Raw genomic sequence first — 16550 nt, 5'->3', positions numbered from 1 at the left:
CAGAGCTCTTGGGCTGACAGGGAGCGTTTGATAAGTGTTCTTAATGTCACAAGCACTCAAAATCATCCTACATTTAGACGCCCACATCTGTCTCTCTCTTTCTCTCGTGCAAGCACACACTCTCTTGTAAGTTCAAAGTTTTCCAAATTGCAATTTCGAAATACTTGACATTCACATCAAATGAACTCAATTTAAATAAAACCCCAGTTCATAAATAATGTCATTTTTAAAAAGTCACACCGTTACAGTCAGTTATTCATGCAGTTATACAGGCCATTCCAGTCAATGGCAGGTATTTAAGAGTCTTTTCCCATGCTAAATAGTAATTACCATACTAAAGACAGAGGGGGATGAGGGGGAGGGGGGGGGGCTTCCTCAGGAGGTACTTCTGGACGTGTCGGATACAACTGAGGCACAACTCCGCTCTGTTCTCTCATCAGAGAGCAAATGTAGGTTCAGTCTATGGAGAGCAGAGGGATAATCGCACTAGTCCAGGCCTAACATGATTCTGCGGACTGTGTAAGTGCATGTTTGAAAGGGAGATAGAGGCACAGACGGGACTGAGAGGGGGAGGAAACAACGAAAGGGAGAAATGGATGAGATGGCAACTCCTGGTGCTGCCCAGTGAGGAGTGTAAAGGGCAGTGCTCCTCTAGTGCAGACTCAGAGCATAGTGGCAGGGTGAGTAATGACCCGGAGTGCTCTCAATTATCATCCCTGCCGCTCACACATACACACACACACACACCTGAACACACACTGTATGACTCAAATGCTGAAAACCACATACCAGAATGTGGAGAGGCATGAGTCACACGCACTCATGGGCACCTACACCTACAGTACCTTTCTATTCCCATCTCAATTTCCCAAGTCCCGTGGGCTGAATGAGGACATCAGCACTCTAGGAAATAGGCCTGTCCCACAGAAAAGCCCCTCCAGTGCAGTGTAAATTAGCTTTCTGCTGTGTAAAATTGGGTCTCATTAACTTCTTGGGTCACTTCTTTCATCACACCTCAATCTTGCATTATCCATGGGCCATTTCCCATCGCCTGGCTTTGATGTTATTTCGAGGCGGGGTCCATCTAAGGTCAATTGCTGATTGTGTAATATACTGAAGGTGTCACTTAAGTCAGCACCAACTGTGGATTTGGCACCAAGCACAGCAGTGTCTCCAGTCCGGTGTGAAGAATATACTGTATATGTAATATAAGATTACCGCTGTCTGTCCAATCCTGGGCTAATTGCTCTTGCTTGGCATATTGACCCATCTGATCCTTATCTGGGAACTTGATTCCAGTTGCCAAAGTTATTGCTTGACTTTCATAAGTCTATGTAGGTTAAACTAATGGGGAGCTGAGCTGAGCAAAGCCTATTTCTTGTGTTTACCCTTGACAAATGTTTTCTTGCAGTTACTCTATTTTTCATTCATTGATAATCATCCTTTTGCAAAGCTGTCTTTACACAAAAGCAACCATATTTATCTTGTCTACCCATAATTAAGCTTCAAGGAAAATAAAAAATCATTTTTGCATATGAAAGCGTAATTCTGAGCTAAGATTGATGTATGCTCAATTTTTGTGGAAATCTTCTTAACGAGAGATTTAAAATCAAATCTTTATTATGGTTATTTGACAAATGAAGTCCAATTGGCTGGAGCCAAGCTCACAGTCTGAGCCAGGAAGCAGAGCTCAGTTTCAGTGCTGCCAGACTGGGCCTCTGAGCTCCAGCCTCCTCCAGTCTGGTCGGCTAGCAGGCAGCCAGCCTGCAGAATCAGCCTGCAGCCCCAGGAGAGCCCTCCATCCTGCTGCGTCTGCTCTTCTCCCTCCTCACACACATCCATCCTGCTCGGCCGGCCTGTCAAAGCCTGCCTGCTCTCCCTCCCTCCCTCCCTCTTGTTCCTCCCTCCTTCTCTCCCCCCCTCTTCCTCCGCTCCACTGGGCTTGTGAAGGTGAGCCAGTCCCCAGTGGCACTACTGTACAGATTGGAATGCTTCCTCTTCAAATGGAGGCCGCTCTCCCATGAATACCTATGCAAAGAGAAGCCGGTCAGCTCCTCTTCCTCTTCCTACGCCCTCTGGCTCTTTATTTCCATCTTTTACCATGCACTTAATCTGTGCCTGGCTTTCTGTATTATATCTGCCTTGCTCTTGTGTCAGCTGTCCTTGACCATGACCAGGGGAGGGGTTGCTCCAGGTGCCACTTGTTCCAGTTAAGACGAGGTTCACAGAAAGGAAGCACTCCCTGAGGTTTTAGACCAGTCTGGTCACAGCTGTCTCCCCACCGCCTGTCCTTAAAAGCTCTTTTATGAGCAGGAGGTGTGAAGGGGACAATGACAGGAGTATGAGGAATGCTCCACTGTAGCTTTGTAATAGCGACTTTATCTCTAATGGATGTGTCTAATTATTTTTGATGGATGGTGTCCATCCGCAGTCATGTGTAATGGATGTCTTTGTCTGTGTAGGTGCCTATTGTAGCTGGTGTGTGTGTGTGTGTGTGTGTACGTGTACGTGTCTGGCATTGTCTCCCATCTTCGGAGGTGCGAGAGACATTGTCTTTGTATGTCTTTGTGTCTACAGGTAATGTAATAGCCTAGATGTAAGCGTCTCTGTAGGCACTGGTGTTCAAATGGATGTGTCTGTCTTCAGCTCTCTGTGAAATGAACAGTGCCTGCACATGAGCTTGTGTGCGCATGAATGCCTTTGTGAGCATATCTCTTCTGATGGATGTGTCTGACGACTGTTATCTGGACATCCTGTTGCTTCAGGTGAACTCATTGTATCTATCATTGTGTTTGTGCAGGTTTTTGGAGATTATTATCACTTCAGGCATCACGCTGTGGAGAAGAGGTCTCTGTCTGGCCACAGGGGAATGCACACCAGACTGCATAAAGAACCACAGGTAAGGCAGCTGTTGTCAGTTCTCACACAACTCATTGCAATACTCCATGCCAGTAACAAAAGGCCAAAAGACAGATTGGTTTACACACAACGAGTGTGGATATCACAGGAGAATAAGGTGCCAGCACCAATGACAGCTTGTCGAACTCTGTATTCTTTGCAGTCCACACTTATCACTCCATCTGCCCATCTGACCCACTCTGAGGTACCACATAGTTGTAAATATGCAAAATGAATCCTCCCAAACAACACAACAACAGCTGGGAGATAGGGATGCACGATATGGACAAAATCTGCGATATGCGATTACAATAGCGGATACTGCAATTGCAATATGACGTGTGATTCAGTGATTAGTGTGCTATTCTAATGTCCTTCTTGTAAGGAGTGTTACTCTTAAAACGTGTAAACTAAGCATGGGGTTAAATTATTTTCAATATTCTTTTATTGATTGTACATTTTTCTTAAAATAATCTAGCATCAGCACATATCCACTACCCGTACTAGTTTACTTCAGTAGACACTTAACCAATAGCTAGATGTAGTCTGTGGCCCCAACATTGGAGTCTAAACCAGCCACTGATTTTGGTGACCTTCACAATGTTGTTCCCATTGTCTGTGGTAATGCAGACTTGCTGCTCCTCCACAGACTCCAGCTGCCCAACGCGTTAAACCAACTTCTATATTTTCTCTGCTGTGTTCCTCAGGAAAATAGGCTGTTTGTAAACAACAATTTCTCATCTGTAAATCTTCATTAATGAAGTGCACAGTGAGGCTCGTGTACAGCTCTGTTGTTCTAGACCACAGGTCTGTCATGCTGGCGAAATGCTCCATTTGCTAAAGTTCAAATTCGACTGACTTCTTGCATTTCTCATATAAATCCGGAATAGCAACTTGTGAGAAATCCATACGCAATGGAAGATGGTATCTCTTGACTTATCATATGGAGTCACGCTGGCAAAACTGGCAAAACTCTGCTTAAATGCTGTTGGAGAAGATGTAGTTTTTGGACATGCATTCTTCGTACAACTCCCTGTGGTTATTTTTAAGGTGGTGATACAAAGTTAGTTGTGTTACCTCTTCTTGTCGCCACTACCGCTCAACACATTTTGCATACCACCTGAGTTTGTGACACATCATCTCGTCGGTATCCAAAGTGCTGCTATGCAACTGATGCACCATTCCTTTTCAGTACCAATTCCTCTGCGTCCAAATTCTCACCTGTTTCAGTAACATTCTCTCTCTGTTCACGGTCACTCATGTTGTAGAATATTGTACATTTAATAATGTATATATAGTACATTTTCACCACCGGGTTTTCATGTGTTATCTGTTGTTATTACACTGGTATTCATTGTCTACGTCATGGACATGAGCCAGGAAGGCTCCGTGTAATTGGTCAGAATACGTTTGCAACTGGTTTGCATGCGTAGATTGGATTGCATGACTAAAATGCCCATAACTATTTATTTACTACTTATTTTTTTCTTATTTTAAGAAAAGCCAATATCGCAGTCCACTGCAATGTGAACATTACAATTTCACTTGCATTTCACATCGCAATGGCGATAAAAAAAAAAATCAATATGTCGCGCAGCCCTACTGGGACTGTTTCTGTGCTTGTGCCTTTTGTTGCCAGCCTTGTAAAAACATTGCTTTCACCTATAGTAAATGTTAACGAGAGGGGAAAACTGGCATTCACCGGTCTGTTATCCAAAAACATTTTCCACTCTTGAATGTCAACTTCATTTGGACAATAGGTTTTGAAATTACACGCAGCCCAACCAGCAAACTAAATTACACCTGAAATATTGAAAGTCTACAATTCTCAGCCTCTGTGTTTCCCAGATATACCCGAGTCAGCATTGAAATGCCAGCACAGATATTGTAAGGATTTTGTTTTTCCTAGAGAATCAGAGGTAGGTGACTGGAGCTGCAGGGGGGGCAGTTATGGAGTGAGAACAGGCATGGGCCATCTGTAGCGAGCCAGGCCCACCTAGCAGAGCCCAAGGTCTTCTCCTGTGCCCAGGTCCAGCTGGCTGAGGAGTAGACTGATGTGGTCTGACAGGCGCCAGGCCCCAGGACATCATTAGTGAAAGATGGTGACATTCACTGGGGCCGGTGATGTCAGGGGTCAGGCTAAATGGACGTTAACAAGGCTGTGGGAGCCTGCGGGTTCGGAGGTGTGTACCTGGGGGCTCGGAGTCCACTGTGGCAGTCGAACAGCTATAAAACTTGCTTTATGATCTCCAAGATCAACAAGATACCGAGATGAGATGCAGTATCGGATGTGGGCGGTGACTGAGCCAGGGCTTTGGTCAGTCTTATTGAGGAGGATTTGATGATGCACAGTACTAGATTTTAGATTTATATGCCATGGTATTGGTGAGGGACAGAGTGCAGAATGAACTGTAGGAGACACTATAGGCCTAATCAGAAACAGCTCAAGCAAAGTTGATATCCTCTTGATCAGAAGCCGGCAGTGAACAAAATCAATCTGGAAGATGAAGCTGGGTTTTACTGTGTGACTAGATTGCCTATTGCCTATATATATGTACATATATGCAATATATACCATCTAGTCACTTATTTAAAATACATGGCTATGAAGGGAGAAGGCAAAGCAAAAGTACAATTTCATCATTCATTGAAGCCCGAACAGCATAGGCAGTGAGATGAAGACTATATCTAACATAAAGACAGTTTTGACAGAACAGATTCCATCTCACAGGTCCTTCTCAGTCCAGAGGTCAATAGTTCAAGTTAATAACACACTTGAACCCCCAGCTATTCAGGGCATCAGGTTTCTGGCTGAGGAACAACAGCTTGTCCTGGGCAGCCTTAACTCCCCCACACACACTAACAGACCGAGCCTCAGGCAAAGCAAGACCACAGGCATCATAGAGCAACCTAGGCTGCCAAAAAACACCACAGGATAAGAGAGTGTGTTTCTTTGTTTGTTTGTTTGTGTGTATTCAAATGTGTATTTGTGTGTGAGAGAGCATCTGGCTCTTGAAAAAAGTAGGTTCTGCTTCACCTGGTTCATAGAAAACTGTTTTAAAAGGCAATGAAAACATAATGGCTGGATTTGGATTAGTCTATGCTAAGCTTTAAGCTTGTTTCAGTATTTCCACTCTGTAATCCAGCTGCTGTCTCTCACATTACTTCCATTGTCTTCTTTCCTCAGCTCTGTGGTGCTAACATGCTGCCTATCAGCGTCCCCTTTGAATAATCACACGGTGGAAAGATGACATTGGCAGCTGCATAAGCTTTCACCATTATGCTTACGAGGGGTTGTTTGTCATCCCCTCCTCACTTTCTCCGTGAGGGGAAGAATCGATTTGTTTTGGGGTGGTTGCTGTTGGTTTTCAACAAACCTCAGTGTTTACTGCTTACTGCATGCACTTGCTATATTTTGGACAGACTTTTCCCACATCTCTCTCTCTCTCTCTCTTTCTCTATCTATCTCTCTCTCTCTCTTTCTCTCTTTGTCTCTCTCCCTCGCTGCAGAGTTAGTCTGCGGCTACAACAGTCCACTGTATCTTCAGGCACAGAGGCCTTATGGTTTATGTATCTCCCCTCTCCATAAACTGTGGAGATAGGGCGATTTGGATCTGAACAGAGGCTGCCTCTCTACCAGCCTTTCTGCATTAGAAACAAGTCCAGAGCTGCCTCTCCCTAGTCTCCGAGCAGGAAAACCCTCAGGACCCGGTGCGAAAGATGTAACAAATAGTTTATAGCTAGAGACAATTATAGACCCAGGTCGTGCGCAGACTCCTAAGTCTCTCCTTGTTTTCCCATGTTTGCTTGTTTGTGCGGTTATGTATGTTTGCTGTCTGTCCGTGTCCCAGACCTCAGGGTGGTAGTTATTTATCTGTTCTAATTAGCCCGCCGTCAGTCACTTGGTGTTCAGGCACGTTGGGGTTGGGCCCTGTGCTCTCAGCCATGAACAGTGGCCGATCTGTCTGAAATGTTGCATCCCAATACTTTCCACACACATGCACACAATATTCCATATATTTTCCATAATCAATCAAACCTTTGTAAAGTTTAGATTACGTCGTATTGAATGTCATTTTTATTATCAAATTCAGCTTTGAAATGAATATGCTATTGTTTGACCATTGGCATAGATTGACTATATAAATTAAAATGCATCATTCATTAGACGGCGGTATCTAGATCCGCACAGTATATCACTTGTAGATTTGCTGTGATAATCTCATGGTGAGCAGTGGGCTGCAGTACAATGAGGTCAGTCATTTGAGGTTATGCATGTAATGAAATGAGCTAAATGATAATTTATTAGTCTAGGATCACTTGAACGAGGTTAATAGCTTCAGTCTCTAAGGCAAGGGGCCCTATTTAAATGATCCATAGCGCATGGTCTAAAGCGCATGGCGTAAGTGCATTTAGGGCGTGTCCAAATCCACTTTTGCTAGTTAAATGGCGCATAATCTGGGCACAAAGTAAGGCGCACGGCACAGAGGGGTTGTACTTAGTCTCTTAATTAATCATAGGTGTGTTATGGGCGTAACATGAATTAAACCAATCAGAGTGTCATCTCCCATTCCCTTTAAAAGCCAGGTGCGCTTGCACCTTGGCGCATTGCTATTTAAATGGCGGATTCGGCAAGTTGGAGAAACGAACGTCCAAAAAGCATCTATAGGCTGACATGGTGTGAATTAGTCTCAAGTAGCCTAAGTGCATTACAGTCTTTTAGACCCAGTTTGTCACAATTAAATCTGACAAATTCAAGGTGTTTTGGGCATTTGGACTGGATGTCTCAAGGTAATAAATACTGATGCGTTATGACGCACGGGGCGCATTGGAGATGCCGGTGCCAGGCGCAGCGTCCTCTACAGCCTCCTCTTCACCGCGGTCTCACACTGTCTGATCCCCCGAGTCAAAAAACAAGAATACAGAACTTGTCTATGCGTTTTTTATTCACATCGAATTAATGTGAAATGTTGAGTGCGTGGTTACGTTCACTCTTTCCAAAAACAAAAGGCACATTTACGATACCTGGGTCAGGAAGATACTGTGCCAACTGTCGGTAACTGTCTGTCGGTTCTGAATTAACAGCGCTATGTTTCTATAGGGTACATAAAATATGTATGTAGGCTATTGACCAATCAAGGGCGATGTGTGTGTGCGTCGGGTAGGCCTATGTTGTGCGTCGGGTGAAGGTAAGATGCTTTTGCATTTTATTTTCATGACTTTTTGCTGGGCTGTGCTTTTTACATATTTACTGTGTTATTTTTCTTGGTTGTAGGTTGCGTGTTTAGCAGTTGGCAATGTGTGATGATGGTTAACGGGACATGCACGTTGCGCATTTGGCATTGCGTAATGGTGAGAGGGACACGTAGTTTTTGGCATTTGGCATTGCGTAATGGTGAGAGGGACACGTAGTTTTTGGCATTTGGCATTGCGTAATGGTGAGAGGGACACGTAGTTTTTGGCATTTGGCATTGCGTAATGGTGAGAGGGACACGTAGTTTTTGGCATTTGGCATTGCGTAATGGTGAGAGGGACACGTAGTTTTTGGCATTTGGCATTGCGTAATGGTGAAAGCATATGGCAATTTGGCAACAAAACACATGTCAGGAACGAAGTAAAGTGCAAATTTTCATAGTAGATGATCCTATTTTTCTATTTTGCATGGTAATGTTGTGTGTGTGTGTGTTTGAGAGAGAGAGAGAGAGAGAGAGAACTGATTGATGCTGTGGGTCATTGTGTGGCAATAACAATGAGCATCATATTATTATTAGTTTTTGAGTTTGTATAACACAACAGATATAGGCGCATCTTACTATCTGATTAATGCGCCCTTTAAATAGCAGGAAAATACTGCGCCATTGACTTTAGACCAGGTTTTTGTTGGTCAATGGCGCAATCGCTTTCCGCTGCCTCAAGATAGCAATGCGCCAACAATGCGCCTGACCACACCTCATTTTAAGACCAACACGCCCATGGGCACACAGATGTGCACAAGTACATTTGCTATTTAAACAACGTGGGCGCTGGGCGTGAAAATGACAACTGCGTCGGTCGGAAACTAGCAATGACACTTGCGCTGCACTTTGCGCCGCTTTGCGCCGCTTTGCGCCGCTTTGCGCCGCTTTGCGCCGCTTTGCGCCGCTTTGTGCCGGGTGTAAGATGGGGCCCAAGGTCTTGAACTAGGCTAGCACCTACACCACTCTTTACAGCTGTATTGAACACATTTTCATACAGAATCACAGGCTTTGAGAGCATGTAATCATGAAATCAAGCAAGCAGAGAAACTGCCCCGCTATTAGAAACAACTCTGACAGCAACGAGGAAATCAGCAAAAAAGGAAAAACCCATTTCAAAGGGCTAGAATATTGTTAACTATAAAATTATACTTTCACAATCTGCTAGGCATTGTAAAGGAAATGTAGGCATTTAGATGTACTTCACTTTAGTGTTCTTGCAGCAGCACAAAAGTGGAACCAGTCTAAGCTTTTGTCACCTGCAGTGAAAATTCGGCAAAGGAAGCATTCATCACTGACAATAATAATGCACAACAGCATGTGCTTAATCTTAGCTCACTGTTAGAAAAGATAAGTGGCTCTACCATAATTTAACATCCATCTTTGTAAATACGCTCTATTAGTTGCTGCACCGCACATTAGCTATCTTTCAAATAACATTTCGAAATGTGTTACTCTTTAGTTTACAATTGATCAAGAATAGGTGCCTATGGTTTCATTGGAAAAAGCATAGTGTGCATTTGTGTTTGTCTGTGTGTTGAATGATTCTCACAACTGTCAGTCATGCTCACAGGGCAAAAAGGGTGTCAAAGCATGTCAAATGTGTATGAAATCTGAACAGAGGAATGCTTAGTGGATGAGTCATTTTAACTGGCAAGTGGACAGATATTAAATGATTAGCTACTTTGTGTAGACTATTGACAAGGATGTTTGGGATTATTTTTGGCAGCTTCAGGAACAAAACTGTATTATAACATTGACATGACATTTACAGTATGTGATATTGGCATTTACTGTCATATTGGTATACCACCCACACCCACTGAGCTGTGCATAGTCCAGAAGCCTCCAGCACTTTAAAGCCTACAACTGCATGGTACCCATTCTCCCCCTGCATCTCGGGAATCAAATAAATTTGATTTGCTTCACATCTCTCCCTCTCTTTCTGGTTATTACTTTTTTAACACAGCTGGGGCCCTGTTTCTCCACATCTACAGTCTGCGGGACATCGCAACAAACTCTGAAATTAGAACATCGTAATAACATGTCGGGGGATAAACTGCAAGTAAACTGTGACTTTTTGTGTGTGTGTGTCGGTGCGCGCATGTTGTTCACTCCAGGTGCAGTGGGCAGAGCAGCAGGTGGTAAGAAAAAGGAAGAAGAGGGATGTCTATGAAGAGCCATCGGACCCTGATTTCCCCAAGCAATGGTACCTGGTGGGTAATGGTCTCTCATACTCATAGCTTCATCCTCGTTAATCAGTTATTGTGGCTATATGTTATAGCTATATGGTAATTGACAGAGTTTAGATTTTTCCTGAAATTATGTGTTACCAGCCTCATATATATACTCAAAAAATGTCAAATATATAGCCAATTCATTCCAAAATGGCAAACATAGTCTAATTTGCAGCTTTTCACTGTATGAATGCTACATGTTTGTTGCATTTATCAACAAGGAAATTCAACTGCACACATTTAATAGAAGAGATTATGATTTTTGATCTCTTCATATTCCATTCATTAAGTTCAGCCACTTTAGATTTTGAAGGTACAAATAGATAAGGTTCTTCTCTACATTCAGTTTGGTCAATAGCACAGTCTTGACCTGAACATTTTTAAATCTTTTTGCTATGCCATTATTTCTGATTAAACCTCAAACACCCCCTTATCCAGCTAAGCCAGAGCAGGACTGCACTCAATACTTTCAGCAATACAGAGGCCTGTGAGGATACCTGATTTAGAGCTGTGTTCAATATCACACTGGCAGCAATTATTAATTCCCTTATGGTCAGCCAGATAAGCATAAATTGAATTGCTGTCTTTTGGACTAGCCCTGTAGGTCTTAGTTACATCAGTCCTGTGTCTTCTCATAACACCACCAACACAACGTTTCCTACTCTGACTCAACGGTGTGATGCAAGCTAAGAAACACCGGGATGAATATAAAATTAAATGTCATGACACTACTAAACTATATCACCTGTGGAACATCGCAACGCAAATGACAATGGCACTATGTCCGTTTCTCCTTTCGCAGCCTTTCTCAGGGATGCTTCAATTTGCCCTAATCTCCCCCTTCTCCTTTTGTATGCACTAAGCCTCTGTCGCTGCAAATGGATTAATGACAACATTGACTATCCCAGACATAAATCACCAGTGAATGGGAGCTGTGAAACCACCTCTGCCATTCAGCATTAGACCTCTAATCGCCTGAGGCCTTAAACCCTTTCTGCTATTTACCGTATTCCACACAACTCTGACTTGAAAACCAAACAAAGATGGTTTAGCTGAAGGAATATGCCGCTGATGCTTTGTTTTGATAGTACAACCAGACTATTTGGATAACTCATCTAAAGGTCAGAATCAAAGAGAGGATGCAAGCAGGAGCAAACTAGTCGTGATAAACTGTCCTTTTGTGTTGGTTTGTCTGGATACGACTGAGTGTAGACCTGGGCCGCGTCGGTCTGTAGTGAACCATTATTTAAACTGTGTATAGGAATGGTGTCAGTGCCAGCACAAAGCCCACATCCAGGAATTTAAGCTCCTTAGCTAACCACCCTGGCATCACACAGCAGTGCAGCGGCAGGAGCTCTGCCCTGTGGAGAAGAATCAGTCGGAAACTGAGGAGGAGGGAGCGGAAGAGGTGGACTGGGGCCTTGGAGTAGCTTTTCCCTCCTTTCCATCTCTCCATCTCTCTCTTTTTCTCTGTAATTTTTTGTAACTTTGTCCTTATGAAACATCTCTTTCACCTCCAGCACTCTCTCCTCTCCCTACTTCTCACAGCACTTCTCTTTCGTTATTCATCCGAATCACTCTTTACCCTCCGTCTCATATTCTTCTCTCTCCCCCTCCTCTCACTGTTTGCAGAGTAACTGTTATTCCCTGTGTGAGCGAGGCGAATGCTCTCACCGAGATCTCTGACCTCCAGCAGCTTGTCTGTCTTTTTCTGACAGCGAACTAGCAGGATGCTCAGACTTGGCAGTTCAGTCTTGCTTAAGAGGCAAACATCCACCGCCTCTAGGTGACGCATTAGAATGAGGTTTTAATTCTTCATGCACTGCCCATGACCTTTCTTTATGTTGTACCTTTCTTTATGAATTTGTTTTAAGTGTTTAGGTGTTTTTTTTGTATGTGTATTTATCTTGGAGCCGTTCCTCTTTATATTGCAGTAAGTAAAAGACCTTGCATGCATCAGAAAGGTGATGTAAGATGTACTGATACTGATAGACCTGTTCTGTTGTTTTGCCCATTAAGTATTTGACAAAGCGTGTTTGCCAGTCACAGCATGATGACAGCTGAACAAAAGCCTTCTTTGGTTTTCCTCCAGTCCAACCCAACCCATCAGGACCTGGATACCAAAGCGGCCTGGGCTCAAGGCTACACAGGGAGAGGTGTGGTGGTGACTATCCTGGATGATGGCATTGAGAAAGACCATCCTGATCTCATCAGCAATTATGTAAGTCGAAGAATACAAATCAGGGACTGAAAAGCTCACTATTTTGAAGTAGCCCATACCTAAAAAGTACCTATAAAGTGCTATCTTATCTTATCCTTTAAATGTATTAGATTCAAAAAACGTCACAGGAAAAGCTGGGTGAGGATGACTTAGTAACAAGAGCATGGAGAGAAAGATGAAAGAATAAAATTGGTGTATTACCCTTTGTCACTTCTCTCCCAGGACCCCGAAGCCAGCTATGATGTCAACGATGGCGATGCTGACCCCCAACCACGATACACACAGCGCAATGAGAACAGGTAATTTGGCTGGAAGTGCAGCAATCTGGCAGCAGCATGGCTAGGAATGGATCTTAATTGCTACAAAATGAGCTTTCAAACTTTATGGAACTTTGACAAACTGCTGCGGACATGATTAATTTCAGTGTGAGTGCGGGCCAGCAAATCCATAAACTGAAAAATAATTTGGTCTTGGCTTTTTTTTTCTTTTTTTTTCTTTTCTTTTTTTTGTTATGCTCATCATGCGTCTGTTGTCCATACATATTTGCCTTTATTCCCTAGCATCATCTCTGTACGTCCCACAGATCTTTGACTCTGCACAGCATCATTATTAGCTCCCTATGAGGTTAGTTGACAGGGACTGAAACTAGTGAGAAAGCACCAAGTCCAGTAGGCTTTTGGTCCACTACTGGCTGAGTAGCATTTGCATTTAAAAACCAATTATATTAAGTTGGAAAAGCACTGGTGCAGTCATACTGCAAAGTCTCAAAAGACTGCTCCCTTTTTGAGAGAGCTTTTCTCCTTGCTTCAGTACATCAGCCAAGCTGCTGTAGCTGCATTTCAAGGTCCAGCCCCTAAAACCCCGGAGCCACTTCGGCACTTATTTGTTGCTAATACAATACTTGTTTACTTGCCCTCACTACTTCAAGCTCTTCCCTTCTAGTCTTTGGTGATCGCATTAAAACGCGCTCGTCCCAATTTAATGATGGAACACTAAAGCTGTAGCTAGGGTGAATCCTAAACCTTCCTCCCCTCCCTCTCTCCCTTCCTCCTAATGCTCCGGTCCTCTGCCTTAGCCCAATCCCCCTGCAGCAGATGAGAAGCAGCATCCCGCCTCTGAAATGCGCAGCAGGATTTGTCTCAAATCTCTCCCGTTTCTGGGACAACTGCCACTAAGTCTTTTTGTTGTTTGTTGTTTTGTTTTTCTCCTTTAGTTTTGTTTCAAGTCTCAACAGCCTTGTGCAGTTGGTCAGAGGGAGAAACCGAATGAGCTTAACAGCCTTTCATGAGACTGTAGAAACTATTGCACGGAAAAGAAATCTTTTCCGCGCAATTGTTCTGGTTTAAACTTTCACATTCTCCGTCTTTTTAAGCCACTTCTGTTGTACACATATCATTCATTTTTTTTCTCTTCTATTCCCCTCTGAAATATAATTTATTTATCTAGTTATTTATTTATTTAAAAAGAGGTTTGCATCACCAAGGTTTTGAGCAGATGCCTTGTTTCTTGTCCTTGCCAGCAGCTCGAGCAGCCGTGCTCAGCGACCCCAGACCTTTCTGTCAGTTTAAAGTAGATCCCACTCAGTCCTGCTGATGGAACAAAGCAGCACTGGAGAGGATTACTCCCTGCCTCTGGTTCACTTCAGCTCCTGGACTGCTGCATACTACTACCTCAGAAAGAGACACACATGCAGAACACATAATAAAGACACACTTGTGCACACAACACACACTCTGCACACCCATTTCATTGGTATTGCCAAGGCAATTATTCTGGACGGGATCAATTTATGGGTATGAAATGAGAAGCAAGGGTGTGTCTCTTTGTCAACAGCATCGAGCTGTGGGTGTTTGGAGTGACCTGTGGAGAAATGATACCCCATGAGTTCTGTAAATCACCACTGAGTAATGCGGACAGACACTGAGTAATGCTCACCACCCCTCCACAATAAGATTATATGAATATATTCATAGGAGAAAAAAGCGCGAGTCAGGGGCGGGTATTCCCCTAGCTGTGAAGGCCAGTTCATTTGTATTGGTGACACGCAAGGCTGATTTTTGAATTCGCATCCAAGAGTTGTTCCACAGAGATGCTTTGTACTCTTGAGTTGGCAGGATTGGTAGATATTGTTGGAGGGGGTTCAGGCTCAGTTGGAGCTTGGTTTCAGCCAAGCAGGTAATCCTTCCGGGGTTTTTTTCTGTCCTTCCCCTTCTCCTCCATTGTGAAGACAGTGTGATGTGGCTGTAGAGGGTGGGGCCAGAGAGGAAGTTAGCAGGACTGTCATCAGCTTCTGTGACACCTCCTGTCCACAGCCTGGTTCTATTTCCGCCAGCAAAGCAGCAGAATCTGTATCTGTCTAAACACCTCCACAAGTGATTGGCATGTAGTGTAACCTACCTGCCTTCAAAAAGTATTCAACCCCCTTGACTTTTCCCACATTTTGTGGTGATACATGAATACATTGTCAATAATCTATGCACAATAACCCATATTGTCAAAGCAGATTTTTTTATTTACAGATTTTTATTAAAGTGACACTGCAAATGGAGTTAAACCGATAATCCACGAGATTCTTGTCTTTTTTGCAAGCAGCATAGAATGCCCGAGCTCTAATTGCTACTGACCCTGACTCTATGGCTATCGTCATGGATCACTATCTTGCTACTGTGGCGCCAGGACAACTAGCATCACAGTTGTGCTTCATTATCTTGCTATGCCTGGCTCTATGGCTACCATCATGGGTCACTATCTTGCTACGTTCCTCTATTTATTCCAAACAAACTGCTGTTACTGCTTCTAATAACATAAAATGCATCTTCCTGTGAGGCAGAGGATAGTTCCCCATGTTGTGCAGAGTGTGCAACCAAAGACTGCACCAGGTGATTTCACTGATTACCACAACTTCAACCAGAGAGGAGGAACTAATCAGTGAGATCACCTGCTGTAGGCTTTGGTTGGAGCGCCAACCTGCATACTCTCGGCCCTCCATGGCAAACAGTTTGAGACCTCTAATTTAGAACAAAACACATACAATATGTCTATTAGTGGTGTGTGGTGATGCTATTATTTTTATTTGTATCTGAATTTGTTCAACAAACCAAATTATTTGTATTTGTAGTTGTATTCGGATAAATCTGGAAGTGAGTGTGGTTTATTTTGAAACATTACAAATTCCTAGGTTTTCTTTCTCATTGTAATCATTACCATTGTTGCTATTGTTGAGATATTAAAGCATTAAACTTTTACAGTGACCTGTCAGTAATAAGAAGTATTAAAACAGATAGTTTGCTTTTTAAAGCTGTATTTAACCAACCACGGCCTAGGGTGACGCTAAGCAGTTATTTATAAACTGATATGGGACACTGAACATTTATGAACTGGAGAAAAAAATCTAGAGATCAGAAGTGGAAACTTTAACTTTTAAACCATATATAGCCCACTTTTAGCCTGGACAGCTACAAACCATTTAGACATCTTTTAAGCGGCTAATCAACGAAAAATTGCTCAATGAGGTGTGTGTGAAGCAGGCAGGAACTCCACCCCTTCCCTTCTGAGTTCAGTGCGCAAAGCCAGTCAAGTTATTTTCAGTCGAATGTGTTCAACTGTGTCTCCACAACGGTAGGCATACCATTAAAACATCCGAATAATCTTGAAGTAATTCGGGAGGAACAAATGTTTGTGTCAAGCGCATTATTCATGCTTTGCTGAATGCGGTAATCAGGAACATCCCTAATGTCGATGTAGGGTCCCACAGATAACCATGCATGTCAGAGCAGAAACCACCATGAAGTCAAAGGGGCTGTCCTTAGAATTCAGAGAGAATTGTGAGCAGGCAAAGATCTGAGGAAGGGTGTAAGAGAATTTATAAAGTGGTGGGCGTTCACAAACTCAGCTCCATCATTAGGAAATATAAAACACATAGAACTACCCACACTCTTCCTAGAGCTTGTTGTCCGATCA

The 16550-nt window shown here is 43.3% G+C and overlaps 1 protein-coding gene across 2 annotated transcripts in view; it reads left to right on the top strand.

Moving 5' to 3' along the window:
• furinb (furin (paired basic amino acid cleaving enzyme) b) overlaps nt 1-16550 on the top strand; it is a 63279-nt gene that overhangs the window by 26944 nt on the left and 19785 nt on the right. For both annotated transcript variants that reach the window (XM_071914668.2, XM_078283067.1), the window contains exons 3-6: nt 2801-2899; nt 10253-10348; nt 12462-12590; nt 12813-12889. In XM_071914668.2, the coding sequence (XP_071770769.1) occupies nt 2801-2899; nt 10253-10348; nt 12462-12590; nt 12813-12889 (401 nt within the window). The remainder of the gene's footprint in view (nt 1-2800; nt 2900-10252; nt 10349-12461; nt 12591-12812; nt 12890-16550) is intronic.

The sequence above is a fragment of the Centroberyx gerrardi genome, chromosome 4 (assembly GCF_048128805.1).
Source record: "Centroberyx gerrardi isolate f3 chromosome 4, fCenGer3.hap1.cur.20231027, whole genome shotgun sequence".
Classification (NCBI taxonomy): Eukaryota; Metazoa; Chordata; class Actinopteri; order Beryciformes; family Berycidae; genus Centroberyx; species Centroberyx gerrardi.
Note: the sequence above shows the minus strand (reverse complement) of the source record. Positions and strands in the feature narration are given on the sequence as shown.